This window comes from Girardinichthys multiradiatus, chromosome 4, assembly GCF_021462225.1.
Source record: "Girardinichthys multiradiatus isolate DD_20200921_A chromosome 4, DD_fGirMul_XY1, whole genome shotgun sequence".
Lineage (NCBI taxonomy): Eukaryota > Metazoa > Chordata > Actinopteri > Cyprinodontiformes > Goodeidae > Girardinichthys > Girardinichthys multiradiatus.
Genome location: NC_061797.1, coordinates 33163681 through 33182040, shown reverse-complemented (window position 1 = coordinate 33182040; position 18360 = coordinate 33163681). Strand labels below are relative to the sequence as shown.

The window sequence follows — 18360 nt, the reverse complement described above, 5'->3', positions numbered from 1 at the left end:
CTACTGCTGAACGCATGAAACAGATCCATGTTGCTTTGTGCATTGCTTTGTGCATTGCTTTGGGCATTGTGCTGATGATAAGGACACCAGGAACGTTTAAGTCCTGAAGAAGAATCAAAGAGATTTGACAATAGGAAAATCTGTTGGCAAGTGTAGCTCATCATCTTAAAAAACAAAAGTACAGCTTTTCCAAAATGATTCAAGCAAACCTTGAAGTATGAAACGAAGAACCTCATGGGAGCAAGATGCATGCCTTTACATGGCTGTTACGGTCATAAATCTGTAAAGATCTGCTGAAGAAATGTAACAGAAATATGAACCACCTTCCTAAGCCTTTTATCGGAAGACTCTCCAGCTACATAACAAACTACACCCCACTCAAGTTGCTGTACTAGCTAAAGAAGGTTTTACTGACCATTGGCGATCAGGTTCGTCTCTAACAAGAAGTATGGTGGTGGCAGCATTAGATTGTGGGGGTATTTTGCTGCAGGAGGAACTGGTGCACTTCACAAAATAGATAGCTTTATAAGGAAAGAACATGAACTGGAAATATTGAACCAAATTAATCTTTGAAATGGACAATGACCCAAAGCATGGAACCAAATTAGTTACAAAGTAGCTTAAGGACAACAAAGTCAACATTTTTGAATGGCCATCACAAAACTCTGATTTCAATTCCAAAGACGATTTGTGGACAGAGTTGAAAATGTGTGTAACAAAGGCAGGCCACAAACCTAAATCAGTTACATCAGTTCTGTGTGGAGGAATCAGACAGAATTCTGGCAATCTACGGTGAGAAGCTTGGTCTAAAATGCCCAAAACCTTTAACCTGATTCATATAATTAAAAAGGCCATGCTACTCAATACTAAGGAAATGCATGTAAGCGTCTGAGTTTGAAGAAAATAGATCTCATTATTATGGTATTTGGTAAATAGAAATAATTTTGGTGATCCTAATTGACCTGAATCAAGTACAGTTTAGTCTGTCAGGGAGAACAAAAGGTTGACAAAAAAAGTTTTAAAAATAACAAACTGTGTCTTTATGATGTAGTGTTTAAATTTTAATAATGACGTTTACATAATACACGCACGACCACAACATAATGAAATAAATAAGGTGAAAAGAACAAAAAGATCAGACTGGTTCGTACATCTGGATGAAATTCAATACTATCTTATGGTTGCCTCTTTTTTAAATCCAAATTGCCAAGATATGCATCAACAAACACACTACAAAACTAAACAAAACATAAACTATATTAAAAATAATGGAAATTACATAAATAGATTAAAGAAAATATACAACCCTAAATAACCCAAATATGAAAAAAATGAGAGCCAAAAAACATACACATATATTGACAAGTTGAGGTTTGACCAGTCCAAGTATTTACATTTTTAACTAAAGCTGGTCAAATGTAGTCCAAATCCATTAGAAAAACAATGAAACAAAATCTGTCGTGCCTCTCTCCAGTGAGCAACAGACAAGGTGCACTAGGATTAGATCCCAACTTCAGCATCATTCGCCAGGCTTGGTACACTTCCATAAACCATGCTGACACTGTCTACAACACAAGGGGGACTTCATCTCGTGTTGACAGGAGATGAAGAAGCAACAGAAAACTTGTTTTTTTCTCCAGCACTCATGGCACTCTTTAGTTCATGCAGCCCTGGGCGGTGAGCCATATCAGCCATGTCAAAAGACACCACTGTGCAGATAACACAAACGTTTGTTTTTACCCACAAAGGGAAGGAAAAACAAAGACTTTTCGTGCTTTTTAAATACCCACGTTTTCATCACTGTCATTTGCCGATTTGTGTTTGTAGACTCAATTAATCGGAGTTGGAACAAGGCTAAAATGTGCCCAAACCGTTTTATCTGATTGCTTGAATGCAATATCTCCTATGTAATCATTTGAAACACTTTTTTAAACCCACATTCACACATTGGGAACCGACTGATAACACTTCCACGCCGTCCTCGTGGATAAGCGCTCGTTGCGCGCAGTTCTGCGCCGCAATGCCCGCGCGTCTCACTCTGGAGGAGCGTTTCAAAGCTGCTTGTAACACATTCCAGCAGAGAGGAAGTGAGAGACGGAGCGCCGGTGTTTGTGCGAGAGCGGGGAGAAATGTATGAATGGATTCTTGGTCAGACCTGAGGGGCCATTACGCACCTGGGATTTCATTTTGGCCATTATCAGCTATGGACCGAAACATCTGGGGTTAGAGCTCTCGACATAATCGGGGCTACAGAGAGGTAAGACAGATACGACTACAAATGAGGGTGTTTGTCTCATTCTTGCAGACATCCACTTTGTACATGAATTTGAGTGGATTTTATTATGACTTTAGCTAACACTCTTTCCGTTTTTAATGTGTGGTTCAAACAAAACGACGAGAAACTATTTTTGAAAATAAAGAAAACAAATCTATTTTATCTCACAATACTGCCACGGTGGGTTGTTATTAATTTTGGGGGGTTCTGTTTTCACAAAGAAATTGTGGTATTTTTAAGCTGTTTTGTTAACCTGGTTTGCTTATTTAAATTTAAATAAAAAGACAAAAGAGATGTGATGACTGGGTGAACACAAACAAATTTTCACAACCTTGTTTTAACGAGTTTAAAATCCTTTTACCGCATTATGCAACAGGTAAATTACAACGTGAATGGAATAATTTTCATCCATCTAGCGACTAATGAAGCCTCCTTCATGGATGCCCAACACTCATTGTTCTTCATTACGCACAGCACACACACGGTTATCCATAATTTTTCTGCCACCAGGTAACAAAGGGAGTCAGAATGGACACCGAGACTCTAATTAAACACTTTCAGCGAGACCCCGAGGCCACTTTAATGCCCCTGTCTGTGAGCTCAGACTGGTTCGACGATGGAAATGAGACCACTGGGAACCAGTTCCAGCAGCCCGACTGGCAGGTAGGAGGGGTTAATGGTTATAAATGAATAAATGGTATCCCTTTGTCGTCAATCATCATGTTATTGAAAAGTAAATTAATTGAGGTAATTCAGTTCAAAAAGTGAAGATCACATTTAGATTCATGACACGGAGTTTTAGATTTTATGTTGATTATAGCTTACATCTAATTAAAACGCAAAAATCTGTTTTTCAGAACGTAGAATTGAAAGTTGGGACCAATAAAAAATTATTTTATAAAACAGACATTTGGTCTACAGAGAAGTATAACCTGTGTTTGTCTGCACTGTTGGGTCTGGAATGGACAGCCAATAATGTAGTCGTGTCTGGGATATGCTTGTGTGGTGACCTCTGAAGAACTGACTCCAGCTACACTCCAAGCATTGTGAATATGCCCTCGCTTTGCTTCTCAATCCTCCCTTTTTCTTGCACATCTTTTCCTAAGACTTTTTCCTTTCAATCAACCTTTCATTAATATGCTTGAATCCAGCAATCGTTCGTTCACCAGCTTCTTTAGCGATGACCCTTTGAGGCATACTCTCCATGTGGAGGCTGTCAGTGACTGCCTGCTGACACTTGTCAAGTCTGCAGTCTCCCCATGGTTGTGTAGGACATTACATATTATTTCTAGGTTAGGATATGAAATATTCTAATTTTGAGAGTAACTGAATTTGGGATTTCATTAGTTCTATGACAAACTTACTAAAAGAAACAGACATAATCACCTTGTGTGTAATAAATACATGAGCTTACCTGTTTGAATTGAATTACTAAAATAAGTAAACGTTTTGATGATATTCTACTTTATCGGGAAGCACCTGTAAATCAGTAATTTGTCTTAAAAATCTGGTGAATAATATTTCACAATGCTTCAACTTTTCATTTTTCTAGTTCTTTGCTTTGACAATGCAAATTACAGTCCTCCTGTTCCTCTCAGGTGGCTCTGTGGGCCATAGCCTACTCCCTCATCATCCTGGTGTCCATCACTGGGAACGTCACAGTGATCTGGATCATCCTTGCTCACAGACGCATGAGGACCGTAACCAACTACTTCATCGTCAACTTGGCCTTTTCAGACGCATCCATGGCGACCTTTAACACCCTTTTCAATTTTGTCTATGCGCTTCACAACGACTGGTACTTTGGCCTGGGTTATTGTAGATTTCAGAACTTCTTCCCGATCATGGCAATGTTCTCATCAATATATTCAATGGCTGCCATATCTGTGGACAGGTGAGATTTTATGTTTACTGTAAACTATCCGCTCATTCATAATTCTCACAGTTAACCTGATGCACTATAATAAAGCATATTGTAAAGTTTTTTTAACAACCATATGTTAATAATGGCATCTTTTTAATACTCAGAAGTGCACAACAGAATTGAATTAACACACAACCTCCATAAAAAAATATGTCACATGGTATTGCTTTTCTTCTCATGCATTTTACTTATAATATAGTTTTCCTGGATTTGACTTTAAGTCATATCTTTTCTTTGGTCTTTAAATGTTGCCGTGCATGGTCGGTGGAACATATCAGATTTATGAACAAGAGCCTTGGCCATCTTCAGAAGTCTCAGTTCGCAAATTCTCTTTTCAGATCACATTGCACCTCTTTGTAAAATTCATTTAGTCACGGTCTATGAGCAGAATAGCTTGAAATTATGCTAAGCAGTAGCTATACAAAGTATGCTGCATCATGAAGGAGATGTGGGTCAACACACAGCTGAGACACAGATGTTATTAATGCTTACTGACGCATGAATGGTCAGTCTGTTTATGGGGAGTTTCTGCTCTGTATTTTCTGTGTGTTCTTAAGTTGCCGTTTTACATTTGATGTATTGTTTAATGTTGATGGCCGTTAAGCTCACAGTGAAGACTGATGTTTCTAATTTCTTATTACAACACATTTGCAATACAGCATCCGTCATATCCTCAGACTGTTGCATCAGACTGCTTCAGTTTGATTCAGTTTAGCTTATTTATATAGTGCTAATTCACACTAAATGTAGTCACACAGCACTTTACAAAAAAGTAAATTAAATCAATTCATGCAGAAAGTTTCAAAGTCAATTACATAAATTCCAATTTGATCCTGGTTATCAAACAATGCAGTCAAGTTCAGGTTATTTTTCAAATTGGTTTAAAAGTTTTCTATCTAAGGAAATCTGGGTGATTACATTGAGTCACTGATTTGCAGTAATCACTCCTCCTGGACTAGGATGCAGCGATGGTGGACATTCGACTGCATTGAGTTGTCATCTTTGCAACAATCCCTTATACTGAGGTTGCATGTAGTGACAGTGGAAGAAAGAAACCTGCTTATAACTAGGACCAGATTGGACTTTATGTAATTGAATCCTAACATGCCAATAAACTTGGATTGATCTGTAAGGGGTTGTGATTATGGATTCTAAATATTTCTCAAAAAATATAAAAATCATAACTCAGAAGTACTCGTACTCGTACTCGTCATCTTCCACTTTATCCGGGACCGGGTCGCGGGGGCAGCAGACTCAGCAGAGACGCCCAGACGTCCCTCTCCCCAGACACGTCCTCCAGCTCCTCCGGGGGGAGCCCAAGGCATTCCCAGGCCAGCCGAGAGTCATAGTCCCTCCAGCGTGTCCTGGGCCGTCCCCTGGGCCTCCTCCCAGTGGGACGTGCCTGGAACACCCCTCCCGAGGAAGGCGTCCAGGAGGCATCCGGTATAGAGGCCCGAGCCACCTCAACTGGCTCCTCTCGATGTGGAGGAGCAGCGGCTCTACTCCGAGCTCCTCACCCTATCTCTAAGGGAGTGTCCGGCCACCCTACTGAGGAAGCTAATTTCAGCCGTTTGTATCCGGAATCTCGTTCTTTGGGTCATGACCCAAAGTTCATGGCCAGAGGTGAGGGTAGGAACGTAGACAGACCGGTAAATCGAGAGCTTCACTTTTCGGCTCACTGGCATTGACTTTGCAGCAATCCCTCATACTGAGCATGCATGTAGCGACAGTGGAGAGGAAAAACTCCCTTTTAACAGGAAGAAACCTTCCTAACCTCACCTGGCCATAGGTGAGGGTAGGAACGTAGACCGACCGCTAAATCGAGAGCTTCGCTTTTCGGCTCAGCTCTCTCTTCACCACAACGGACCGGCACAGCGCCCCCATTACTGCGGCAGCTGCACCGATCCGTCTGTCGATCTCCCGCTCCATTCTTCCCCCACTCATGAACAAGACCCCGAGATACTTAAACTCTAAACTCCTCCACTTGAGGCAGGAACTCCCCTCCAACCAGAAGAGGACAAGCCACCCTTTTCCGGTCGAGTACCATGGCCTCGGACTTGGAGGAGCTGATCTTCATCCCAGCCGCTTCACACTCGGCTGCGAACCGCCACAGCGCATGCTGTAGGTCTTTGCTAGATGGGGCCAGCAGGACCACGTCATCTGCAAAAAGAAGAGACAAAATCCTCTGGTCCCCAAACCAGACCCCCTCCGGCCCTTGGCTGTGCCTAAAAATCCTGTCCATAAAAGTTATGAACAGGACCAGTGACAAAGGGCAGCCCTGCCGGAGGCCAACATGCACCGGGAACAGGTCCGACTTAGTGCCGGCAATGCGAACCAAACTCCTGCTCCGCTTGTACAGAGACCGGATGGCCCCTAGTAAAGAGCCCCCGATTCCATACTCCTGGAGCACCCCCCACAGGGCATCACGAGGGACACAGTCGAATGCTTTCTCCAGGTCCACAAAACACATGTGGACCGGTTGGGCAAACTCCCATGAACCCTCGAGCACCCTGTAGAGGCTTATAGAGCTGGTCCAGTGTCCCACGGCCGGGACGAAAACCACTCCTCTCCTCCTGAAGCCGGGGTTCGACTATCAGCCGGACTCTCCTCTCCAATACCCTGGCGTAGGCCTTACCAGGGAGGCTGAGGAGTGTGATCCCCCTGTAGTTGGAACATACCCTCCGGTCACCCTTCTTATGTAGGGGGACCACCACCCCAGTCTGCCAATCCAAAGGCACTGTCCCCGTCCGCCACGCAATGTTGAAGAGGCGTGTCAACCATGACAGCCCCACAACATCCAAAGACTTGAGGTACTCAGGGCGGATCTCATCCACCCCCGAAGCCTTGCCACCGCGGAGCTTTTTAACCACCTCGGTGACTTCAGCCTGGGTGATGAAAGAGTCCAACCCCGAGTCCCCAGCCTCTGTTTCCATCAGGGAATGTGTGATGGCAGGATTGAGGAGATCCTCGAAGTACTCCTTCCACCGGCCGATAATGTCCCCAGTCGAGGTCAGCAGCTCCCCACCCCCACTGTAAACAGTGTTGGCGAAGCACTGCTTCCACCTCCTGAGGCGCCGGACGGTTTGCCAGAATCGCTTCGGGGCCAACCGGTAGTCCTTCTCCATGGCCTCACCGAACTCCTCCCAGGTCCGAGTTTTTGCCTCTGCCACCGCCCGGGCCGCGGCACGCTTGGCCCCACGGTACCCGTCAGCCGCCTCAGGAGTCCCACAAGCCAACCACAGCCGATAGGACTCCTTCTTCAGCTTGACAGCGTCCCTTACTTCCGGTGTCCACCACCGGGTTCGGGGATTGCCTCCGCGACAGGCACCGCAGACCTTACGGCCACAGCTACGGGCAGCAGCATCGACAATAGATGTGGAGAACATGGTCCATTAGGACTCTATGCCTGGTATAACTCAGAAGTAATAAATTCTAACCAAAAATCATGTCATACAAATAGAAATTAGAGATACACTCTGGACAACTCTAGGTGTTGTGATTATTGGGCTCAGAGCACTTAATAATTACAATTAGTTAATTGTCGTTAATAATTCATTTTATTAACCAAAACCATGCCAAATGTCACTGTGTTTTCAACTGTTTTACCGAATGGTTGGGAACACTAACCTTCTTTTGACAGATAATCACTGTTACACAAAACACAAACACTGTCTCTTTATCTGTGTGAAAATTTAATAAACCAATGGCCTCTCTTACAGCCAACTATTCATGTTCAACAACTTTTCACCTAATTAAGCATACACTATTCTATGAAAGGGGTACATTATTAACCAAGAATAAGGATGTGTGCTGATGGAGATCAAACCAGCAATTTATGGGCTGAGTGGGAATAAGACAACAATCAGTGAATTTACTTGGAAAAATGAAACAGCATTAATAACAGTAAGGCATTCTTTGCGGTCCGTGGATACGTCTCGATAGCGGCTGTCAGCTGCTATACAGTAGAGCCGGGCCAACTCAAACGTGACAAAGCACCTAGCAGCCGGCCCCTTAGCCACTGACAGCCGATAGCCGGCTAATCTCGAAACAAAAATTCATAAAACTCTGAGGCAGGAACCCAGTGGAAAAACATAAAGGCCAGAAACGGTGAAACAATGGAGATGAACACGAAGCTCAGTTCATAGTCTCAGTCTATTTTAAAAACCACTTTAAACTCCAACTGTGTCAGCACTCAGTTGATCAAAACACAGTGATGCACCGACATTCAAACTTTGCTGTGCAGCAGCTCTTCAGAGTCCAACAATATTCAAACAGCAATCAAAACAGTTCAGCATAAACTTCGAATCAATACTGCATGCAACAAGTTGATACCTTGGATTAACTAATGGTGATCCTAGATCATCTTAACTATGCCTCACCCTGCCCGGACTTGAGACCAAAATAGAAAGCAAAATGAGTTGACTTGTTGCCAGATTCTTTGGGAAAAGGGGTGCAGGCGAGTGGGCTTCCTTTAAGGAAGGGATGAAGTTATGAGTGGCAAGTGTCGTGGGTTGCAAACACTCTTAACGGTAAACTTCTCCTTTGTACAAAAAGGGCAAAATATGATAAACCGTTGCAGTCGACTGAAACAAACGAGGAAATCCATCTCCTTGGGGAACCCCCTGGGTTTTCAACTTCACCGGGGTATCGTATCGTCTTTGATCAGGATATGGATCTTCTGATCTTAGACAGATTTACAGCTTTTCAAGGTCTTCCGGCAATGGCAGTGTGGAGGAAAAGTAAACCCACCCTCGACCTTCTGTTACTCCAGAGATCACCTCAGAGCGTAGTATTTGCACACTACAGCTGGAAGTGGCAAAGGTGAAGCAGTCACAAGCCCTTATAAAGCTCACCTCCTGTGATGTTAGAGTCACCTGTTGAGCTGCATAGTAGTTAGTTTGGCTCACAAAATGGAGAATGACCCAACATCTTCCTTAGGTGCAAAGATTGAGATTAATCGCAGTCTTTGAAGCTAACGGGTCCATCCGTCATAAGAGCTGAAAAATCAATTATCCGTGATGAAGCAAAAAATAAATCACAACAAAAATACTGCGTTTGTTATCCTGTTGGCAGGAACGGAGGTTCACAGTTCAGTTTGTTTTTCAAAGGCCTATGACTGGGCAGGATAAGGTTTAGCCCTGACCAGTCTAAACCTTGACTGAAACTCATAATTGTCTATCTATGTCATGATGTAGGGTTGTTTGGTTTTTGGTTTCGGGGTTTTTCCTTATGTTTTTCACTGTTCAAGTTTTGAATCATGTTTCTGTTTATTTTCCTGGTCATGCTTTTGTTTTGTCGTCTTGTTCATGTTTTGTCAAGTTTGGTTTTCGGATCTGGTTATGCTTTTGCTTCATGTTTTTCTAGTTTGTGTTCAAGAGTCTCTGTTTTGCTCCAGTCCCGTTTTGTTCTGTTAATTAAGTTTATTCGGCTCACCTGCTTCAAGTTAATTTGTCTCCTTACTCCACCTGGTTTTCACGCCATATATTCACACCTGTTCTGTTAGTCTTCGCGGAAACATCTTTCACTCTCATGCTCATGTCTTGTTCTCTAACCAAGTCTTGTCTTTTTTTTGATCATGCCATGCTTGTCTTGCCTGCCCGTTTGTTTTGTTCCTGCCTCCTGCTGAGTGTGAGTTTTTGTAAATTGAACCTTTTCTTCACTTACAATCACGCTGCCTGCTCGTCTGCATTCTGGGGTTCAATATCACGTAAACCTTGACAATCTAGTTCAGTAAAGAAAGAAAAAAACTACACATTTCACATCACATTATTCATTAAATAAATAAAAAAATAATAAAAGAAAAAGAAAAAATAAATAAATATATATATATATATATATATAATGGGTCACAGCTTGGTTGATTCCCGTCAGGCACTAGAACCAGCCTGTGTCATTGGCATAGGTGGTGCTATGAACCGTAGGGAAATAAATGTGAGGGAGTCAATGCTGACTTGCAACTGCCTGCCATGTCAGTTGCAAGTAAGGATGTTGTGTGCATTTTTCCAAAAATATCGTATTATACATTGGATCTGTTTATCTTGTAAAGTGCATTTAGATGATTTTTGGTGCTATAGTCATGTCTTTGGATAGCGAAGTTTCTTGTCTCAAAGATTTGAATGAGTATTTTTGGGTAGTTAACCGGAGAAAAACTGGTATTCTCCTTATACCTAGAAGGTGCTTCAAAATCAGCGTTAAGAGTCTCATATTCGAAATAGCTCTGACCCACATGCAGAGAACACTCAGGAGAAGAAAGTAAAATAAAGACTATTTTATTGAAAAAAAAAAGACATAAAGAGGAAAGAAACTGACAGGGAGAGAAGTGAAGAGAATGGATGAGTACAGGTAATGAAAGGAATAACGAAACCAACGAAATTCTAAAAAAACGAAGTCAGAAACTCACACACAAACCCAGATCCTGACAAAGAGTAAGTTATGCACAGCCATGTGTACCTTGGTTTGCTGGCTGCTTCTAGATGTGACATTTTCATGCTTGCATGTGTCATGATACTCAGGGATACTGAGCGATGAAGCTTAAATACAACACAAAGATGACAGATTTTCACACCTTCATCCTCTTGTGACCTTGATATAAACAAAGTTAGATTTTTGGTTACCTAAACAGAAATTATTAATTTTTGATCTCAATCAAATCTCATCACAATAATTTCATGCACTGCTGTTCTATAATAGAAATAAATATGTAATATTTTGTAATGCTTTTTAAGTTATTAGGACAGTGGCAGTACAGTTTCCCCAGGAATTAGGACCACATTAGCGCATGTTAATATTGTTATCATTTTTATTTATTAGTACATCTCATATAATAAATTGCATTGCATCCTGAAATTAGCTGCAGAGCCAGCGAATAATGAACAAAAACAATTCCTTGTGACTACGACCCTGCACAGACTGCACATTAACAATTTTATCAGCAGAGATCATCTCAGTGACAATAAAATACATAATCTTCACACTGGATACTAGAACAGGTCTGAAGCAAAAAAAAAAGGAAATGATTATTAAACCAGGTTAAAGAGTGACATCAAAGTATAATGTAAAAGAAAAGAAGGAGCCAAAGACATTGGACAAGCAATTAAAAGACATGAAAACACAGTTGTTCTAATCACAGTGGCAGAATGCCTTAAACAAGGACGTTGAAAAACACGTTGCTATTATGCAAATGAATTTATGCAAGATCTCATTTCATTAGTCATGAAACACTCACTGTCTACCGTGAATGGTTCAGATGTGTGATTCACACAGCCTTAGCTTAATGATTAAACCATAACGGTGACACCACTGAGCAATGGTGTTCTACTGAAAATATATATTATTCTTCTCAATTTCTACAGAAACAGAAACATTATCGTTTACATCACTGAGCACAAATAACTTTCAGAATCTCATTAGAGATGAGATGTTTTACCAGGAATCATTGGTTTATGGTATGTATGCGATTGTTGGCACGTACCACCTGCCTAAACAATGTCAGAGATTAGCAATTTATTTTTCCTGTTGAGAATAACTGGTGTGACCACTTTGTCAGTAGATTGGATTATGTTGTGTTATTGCTGCTCTGGTCAGGACATAACCAGAGGCATGCAATCAGAGACAAATGGTTTTATTTGTTCACTCTCTGCAGTGTGCTAACCTTCTGCAAGATGAGCCTGATATTCTTTTCCTGTCATCAATACAGACGTGAACTGGTCAGATCCCATGTACTAAATTCATACAAATAAAACATGTAGCAGGTTTAAGCTTTCAAAGAGAAATGTTGACCAATTTATGGATGAATTGAGCAAAGTTATTAAGCCCATCACTCATTCTATGTGAACTTAAGGAAATGTGTTCATCCATTAAACCTTTAAAGTTGATTCTTGCAATGTATTTAAACCCTTTATCCATGTTTATACATTTTGTGACATTACAACCTCAAACTGTAATGTATTTCACTGGGATTTACTGTGATGGATCAACACACACATGATTGTAAGGTTACAATTTGTGAAGTACAGGACCAACAGTTTTCCTGTCAACTGATTTCCCCCTGAGCTGTGGATCTTTGCTGCTCCTCCAGAGTTACAATGCTATTGCCTGGCCAGTCAGTTTAGGTGAATGGCCATGTTTTGGTTGGTTTGCATCTGTGCCACACTCTTTCCATTTTAAAATTATGAATTGATGACTGTAAACTTCTCCACAGCTTTAACCCTGAATTGTTTGGTTAGTTCCTGGGTTTTCTACTGATGTTCTCTAACAAACCTCTGAAGTATTACGAAATCATCTTCTTCTTCCTATCATATCCAATCCCGAGTAAACTGTCATTTGAGAAAGGGCGCTGTATACTTTATGTAAGACACTGTTCGTTCCTTAAAAGCTAAATATTCAAAAATACATTTTCTGCTTTAAAAAATATAGCTTCCTCTCCAGTGTATGAGAAGTTATTTGACTTGAAGCTGCAGTTATTCAACTAACTTGAGAATATGTTTTTAATTGATTGTTGAACACCTGTCCAGACAGAACTGAGTTTACCTTTAAGTCAAATAAACGGTGTTACTCTGGCTTTTTTTAAGGTACATGGCGATCATTCACCCACTGAAGCCTCGCCTCTCCTCCACCTCCACAAAGGTGGTAATTGCCTTGATTTGGATTGTTGCCTTCTCGCTGGCCTTCCCTCAGTGCTACTACAGTGTAACAAGATTTTACTACCCCAGGACCGTGTGCATGGTTGACTGGCCGGATGATTACGGAGGCACCCATCAACTAAGGTGAAATTGGGAGAAATAGTAAAATAGACATTCAGAAGGATTTATGGGGCTTTATGGGACCCATCATTATTGCCTCTCTATATGTTCTTTGTTCAGTTACCAGTTTGCAGTGATATTGCTGATCTACTTGCTCCCTCTGCTGGTGATGCTGGTGACATACAGTGTAGTTGGTCGCTCGTTGTGGGGTGGACACATCCCTGGAGAGGCAACAGAGCATTACCACAGCCAGATAACAGCCAAAAGAAAGGTCTGCCTGCTTTCCATCCTCAGATTCTTGTTGGAAAACAATAAAAAAATTTATTTGACTTTAAACTTAACTTGGATTTATTTGTTCTGCATCTGTGACTTTCCATGCTGTAGGTGGTGAAGATGATGGTGGTTGTGGTGGTGACCTTTGCTCTCTGCTGGCTGCCCTACCATATTTACTTTATTCTGGGGTCCTTTAACAGAGACATTTACAAACAACATTATATTCAGCAGGTTAGACCCAGAGTATCTGCTTGATGTGCATTACCAATTTTCCAAAATAAGTATCTCTCATAACTTGTTGTCTCTTCGTCAGGTGTATCTGGCTATTTTCTGGTTGGCTATGAGTTCGACTATGTACAATCCAATTATTTACTGCTGTCTGAACCAAAGGTAGAAGTTCCATGTCCGTATTTTTGACAAGTAGAAAGCTGGGAATCAATATTTTGATCATTTTAAACCACCATTATGAACTCTTCAAAACGTCACCATCTCTTTCTTCAGGTTCCGGGCCGGTTTCCGTCATGCTTTTGCTTGGTGTCCCTTCATCAAAGTGTCAGAGGAAGACAAGATGGAGCTGCAGTACACGCACACGTTCAGAGTGACAGTGACACGCAGCCGCCGCAGTGACACCTCTTACACGCACGCCTCCAGCAAAAAAAACAACGCAAACCCAGAGAAAGACACTTGCTTACAGCAGAAAAAACCCACATGCAGCTCACAAAATTCCCATGGGGTTAGGAAACAGGATGACACGAGACCCCCAGCTTCTAAGCTCATGGAGCACAACCACTGACTTTTGAACAGCAAAATGTCACAGATATTTATATGTGGAAAACACAACAAAGCAAGGTCTGCAGCAGCTGAAGAAGACTTTGAAGAAAAATCTGCTCAGTGAACTTGGAGATCAGCGACACTGTGTGTTAACAGTGTCAAAGAATGAATGTGACTGAAAGATGATAAAGGTATTCCTGATCCTCTTCATGGTTTTGGTGCAGCTCATGCTCATCTTATACAGTACCTTGCAAAAGTATCCTCACTCCTTGTTTTACACATTTTAGCACATTACAATCGAAACGTTCCTAGCATTTTAGTGGGACTTTTGTTATAGACCAATACTAAGTGGTGCTTCATTGTTATCCCTAGTGCAATGAATCTCAACCCTAGTATTTTAGAAGTGTCTCTTCTCCAACAAACCTGATTTAAATTATTGCATTACATCCTCAACATGCTATCAAAACCTGCATAAACCTTTTGATCATCCATTCATTTAGGTCAGGTGTATGGCAGCAGGGAAACATATGAAACATGAAGGGCAGCGGCCTGAGATCCAGGGTTGAGAAACCTTAACCCAGGGAAAATAATAAATGATTCATGCATATGTATTTAGACGCCCCGAGTCAATGTTATGGAGAATCATCCGTTGCTGCAAATACAGCTGCAAATATTTTGGGTGAGTCTCTACCGGGTTTGCACATTAGAGACTATTTCTTGTGCATGCTTTCCTGAAAAATTGCTCCAAATCAATCAGAATGGACAAAGTCAGTCTGTGAACATTACTTTCTCAACCACAAGTTCTCAAATGGATTTTGCTCCTGACTTTGACTGGGCTATTTTAACACATAAATATGTTTTTATATGAACCATTCCATTGTAGCTCCAGTTGTATGTTAGGCTTGTTGAAAAATGTACTTGTACCTCGCAGTCTCCAACAGGTTTGCTTCTGGTAATGCCCTGTATTTAACTCCATCCACATTTCCATCAGCTCCAACCAGCTTTCTTGTCCCTGGTGAAGAAAAACATCCCCACATCCCCCTGCTGGGGATGGTGTTTTAGGGTGTTAGATTTTCACCACATGTAACATTTTGCATTTAGACCAAAAAAGTCAGATTTTCGTCTCCTCTGACCAGAGCATCTTCTTCTGCATGTTTGCTGTGTCCCCTATCTGGTTTGTAGCAAAATGGAAAGGGGGAACTCTTTTGGCTTTCTTTCATCAGTTAAACAATTTTGCCTCTTTCTCATAGAGGCTAAATTTGTGAAATCATGAGTAATATTTTTCCTGTCGAAAGATTCTCCTACTTAAGCTCTATATGCAGCTCCTCCAGAGTTCCCATGGGCCAGTCAGCTGCTTCTCTGAATAATGCTGTCCTTAGTCAGCCTCTCAGTTGAGGTCAGAGGTTTTCCACTTTGATAATATCCTGCATCATTTTTGCCATTGCTCCTTCTAAATAAAATTCACCTGGAGCTGCAAAACCTAAACGATCTTTGCAAACATTATTTATAAATACCTACTATATAAAATATGTTTTTTTTTTTGGTTAAAGTAACCATAATCTTACTTATGTTTTAGGTTTTAGAACAAAAAACAACAGAAAGGCTTTACAATATGACAATTTACACATTTCCTTGAACAGAATTAACATTTATTAAAAATGAAGGAAGTAATTTGCAACCCAGTGACAAAGAACAAGACCAAACTTAAAAACAAATACATGAAAAGTTTTCAAAGAACCACCAGAATTAGCCTCTCTAAAACTAGCTTTATATTTAAAAGCAATGTTCAGTTTTATGGTGTTGAATATTAAGTTATTAGAAGACAGTGTGGAGTGCATAAAGAGCCACATGTGAATCCATAGCTGCAGGTAGGAGACCCCTGGCTAACTTGGACCCCCATGTATGGGCTCTATCATGTGTCAGTATAGTGGCCATACTGTTCATTTTTGAGATGATTGATTGAACAGTGCTCTGTGAGATATTGAAAGCTTGGATGTTATTTCCTAATCCTGCTTTAAACATCTCTACATCTTCATCTCTGATCTGTCTGCTGTGTTCTTTGGTCTTCATGATGCTGTACATTGTTTTTTTAAAGGCAGTTGGTTGCACTTAATTTTATTTAGGGGTACAACAGTAAAGGGGGGTAAATACATATGGACACCAGATCTTTCAGATTTCTGTTTTTAAAACCATGTAAAAATCTCCCCTTTAACAGTTAAGCACTACTTCGTGTTGATCTGTAACATAAAATCCCAACAAAATACAGTGAAGTTTGTGGTTGTAATGTGACAAATTGTGAAAAAGTTCAATGGGTATGGATAATTTTGCAAGGTGCTGTATGTGAGAAGGTGAGAAGCATGGTACATCCATGAAGTTGGAAACGCTATAATTTGACAAATGTTTAATGGACCCTAAGAATAGCATGAAGAACACAAGCAGACGGAGAACATTCAAACTCCATACAGAAAGACCTCAGAGGAATTCAAACTGACAACCTTCCTGTGAGGTGCTAGCCTTTGAACTACAGGGTTCATTTGAGTGTTTACATTTGTAAAATACTGTATATAACAGAAAAAAGACTAAATGTGGCGTTGAACGTTTATCATCAATCAGTATGTTGTTGGCAAATGTGAGAGTGGTGTTCTTTTCGGTCGGCAGTAGTTTTTGCTTTGAAATATTCTCACGGATGCCATTTTTGTTTACCCATTCTCTTGATCCTTATTGTTAAATCTTGAACACTGACCTTAACTAAGGTAAGGGAGGCCTGTAGTGCTTTAGATGTTGTTTTGTGTTCTTTTGTGGCCTCCTTTATAAGTCGTTAATGCTCTCTGGGAGTAATTTCGGTAGGCCGGCCACTCCTGGTAAGGTTCACCACTGTAGCATGTAGTAGTGGTGAAACAAAGTTAATTCATGATTTAACAAGGGGGGGAGGGGGGGGGGGCAGGTATATTTTTACATAGGACCCAGTTGGTTGGATCAATTTTTCCCTTATTAAAACAGAAGAAATTTGTAAAGGGTGATAAACCTTTTCCAGTCCTATAAAGGCAGCTGCAAGACTCATCTGATAAAACAGAAAATCCCCATGAAAATCACAACTATCAGTAAGGAGGCCCACTCTGATTTCTGAAAAACAAAATGAAGATAGAGATAAATAAAAAAAACACATTCTGAACATTCCTGATAACAGCCTGATTAGCATTTATCAGTTATCGTCAGTGACATTTGTTTGATAAGCAGGTCACATTATGTGCATTCATGGTGCAATCTTATATTCAATAAAAATGGAATATTTTTAAGGTCTGCTTTTAAATTAAGGTCTGCAATTAAAAAACTTTAATTGTTGTGGCTATCAATGTATAATATAGTGAAGGAATGTAAATGTCAATATTTGACTTGTGATTATGTTGTGATGTTTCAGAATGGTGAATAAAATAATTTGAGCTCTACAATCCTATTTTTTTTTTTTTTTTATGGTGGCCTACATACAAAAATTACTATGTTAAATTGACATGCCACTGGTAGGAATGGGCCTTGTGGTTGCTAAAAATAATAATCTAATACAGGTACTTCTCAGGATTGTAATCATACAATCAAGATAGTTAAACAAAATGAAAATATAATACAATCAGCAAACACAGGCAACAGTGAGGTCATTCCAGCTTCAGGAATAAAGTGAATATGCTTGTAAGAAAAGATGAGTTTTGAGTGAGGATTTAAAGGCAAGAGAATCTCAGTGTCTTATGTCCTCTGGTTAAGAGTCTTAGAGGCAGGAGGGACAAGCAACTGAGGGCCCTCAACCCCAAAGAGGACCATTAAGAAGGAGACTGAGCGAGCAGAAAGAAGCAGAATGGAGGGGTATGCAGATGTAGAGGAGCTCGGTTAGGTACTGAGAAGCAAAGTTGTTTGCAGCCTTGAAGTTGAGGGGTAGGATTATATAAATAATGCTGAAAATAAGGGGAAGCCAGTGGACCTGCTGCATGATGGGTGTATTATGACTGAATGAGGTGAACTTTATGAAAAGGAACCTTTAGGTAAACCAAACATTTTGATCAGTGCTTTCCGTCGATGTACCTTCTGCCGGTGTTCCTTGGTCGTCATGATGCTGTTTTTTTTCCACTGAGACCTTCACAGAACAGCTGGATTTACACTGAGATTACACACATAGACTGTTTACGTATTAGGTGACTTGTGAAAGGGAATCCATTGCCCTCAAAATCATCAAAAATGAAAGGAAAGGGAGCTAAATACATATTCATGCCACACTTTTTATGTTTTATTTGGAAAAAATTAAACCCATGCGTCCTTTTCCTTTTACTTCACAACCATGCTGCTTTGTGTTGGTCCATCAAATAAAATCACAGAACACTTAATTTAAA

The 18360-nt window shown here is 40.7% G+C and overlaps 1 protein-coding gene across 1 annotated transcript; it reads left to right on the top strand.

The window, feature by feature from the left end:
- The first annotated feature begins 2057 nt into the window (after nt 1-2057).
- Nucleotides 2058-18336, top strand: tacr2 (tachykinin receptor 2). The gene is made up of 8 exons (XM_047362627.1): nt 2058-2257; nt 2786-2938; nt 3874-4169; nt 12770-12964; nt 13061-13211; nt 13325-13444; nt 13527-13603; nt 13715-18336. Exons 2-8 carry the CDS (start codon nt 2804-2806, stop codon nt 14004-14006), a joined length of 1266 nt encoding a protein of 421 aa, XP_047218583.1. The 5' UTR covers nt 2058-2257; nt 2786-2803; the 3' UTR covers nt 14007-18336.
- Nucleotides 18337-18360: the final 24 nt, after the last annotated feature.

What these genes read in the sequence shown, in the direction of transcription:
- tacr2 (XM_047362627.1), top strand. Translation starts at nt 2,804, where the DNA reads ATGGACACCGAGACTCTAATTAAACACTTTCAGCGAGACCCCGAGGCC. An exon ending in GCTGCCATATCTGTGGACAG is followed by an intron (nt 4,170 to 12,769) that starts GTGAGATTTTAT and finishes GCTTTTTTTAAG; the next exon opens with GTACATGGCGATCATTCACC. An exon ending in TACTGCTGTCTGAACCAAAG is followed by an intron (nt 13,604 to 13,714) that starts GTAGAAGTTCCA and finishes CTCTTTCTTCAG; the next exon opens with GTTCCGGGCCGGTTTCCGTC.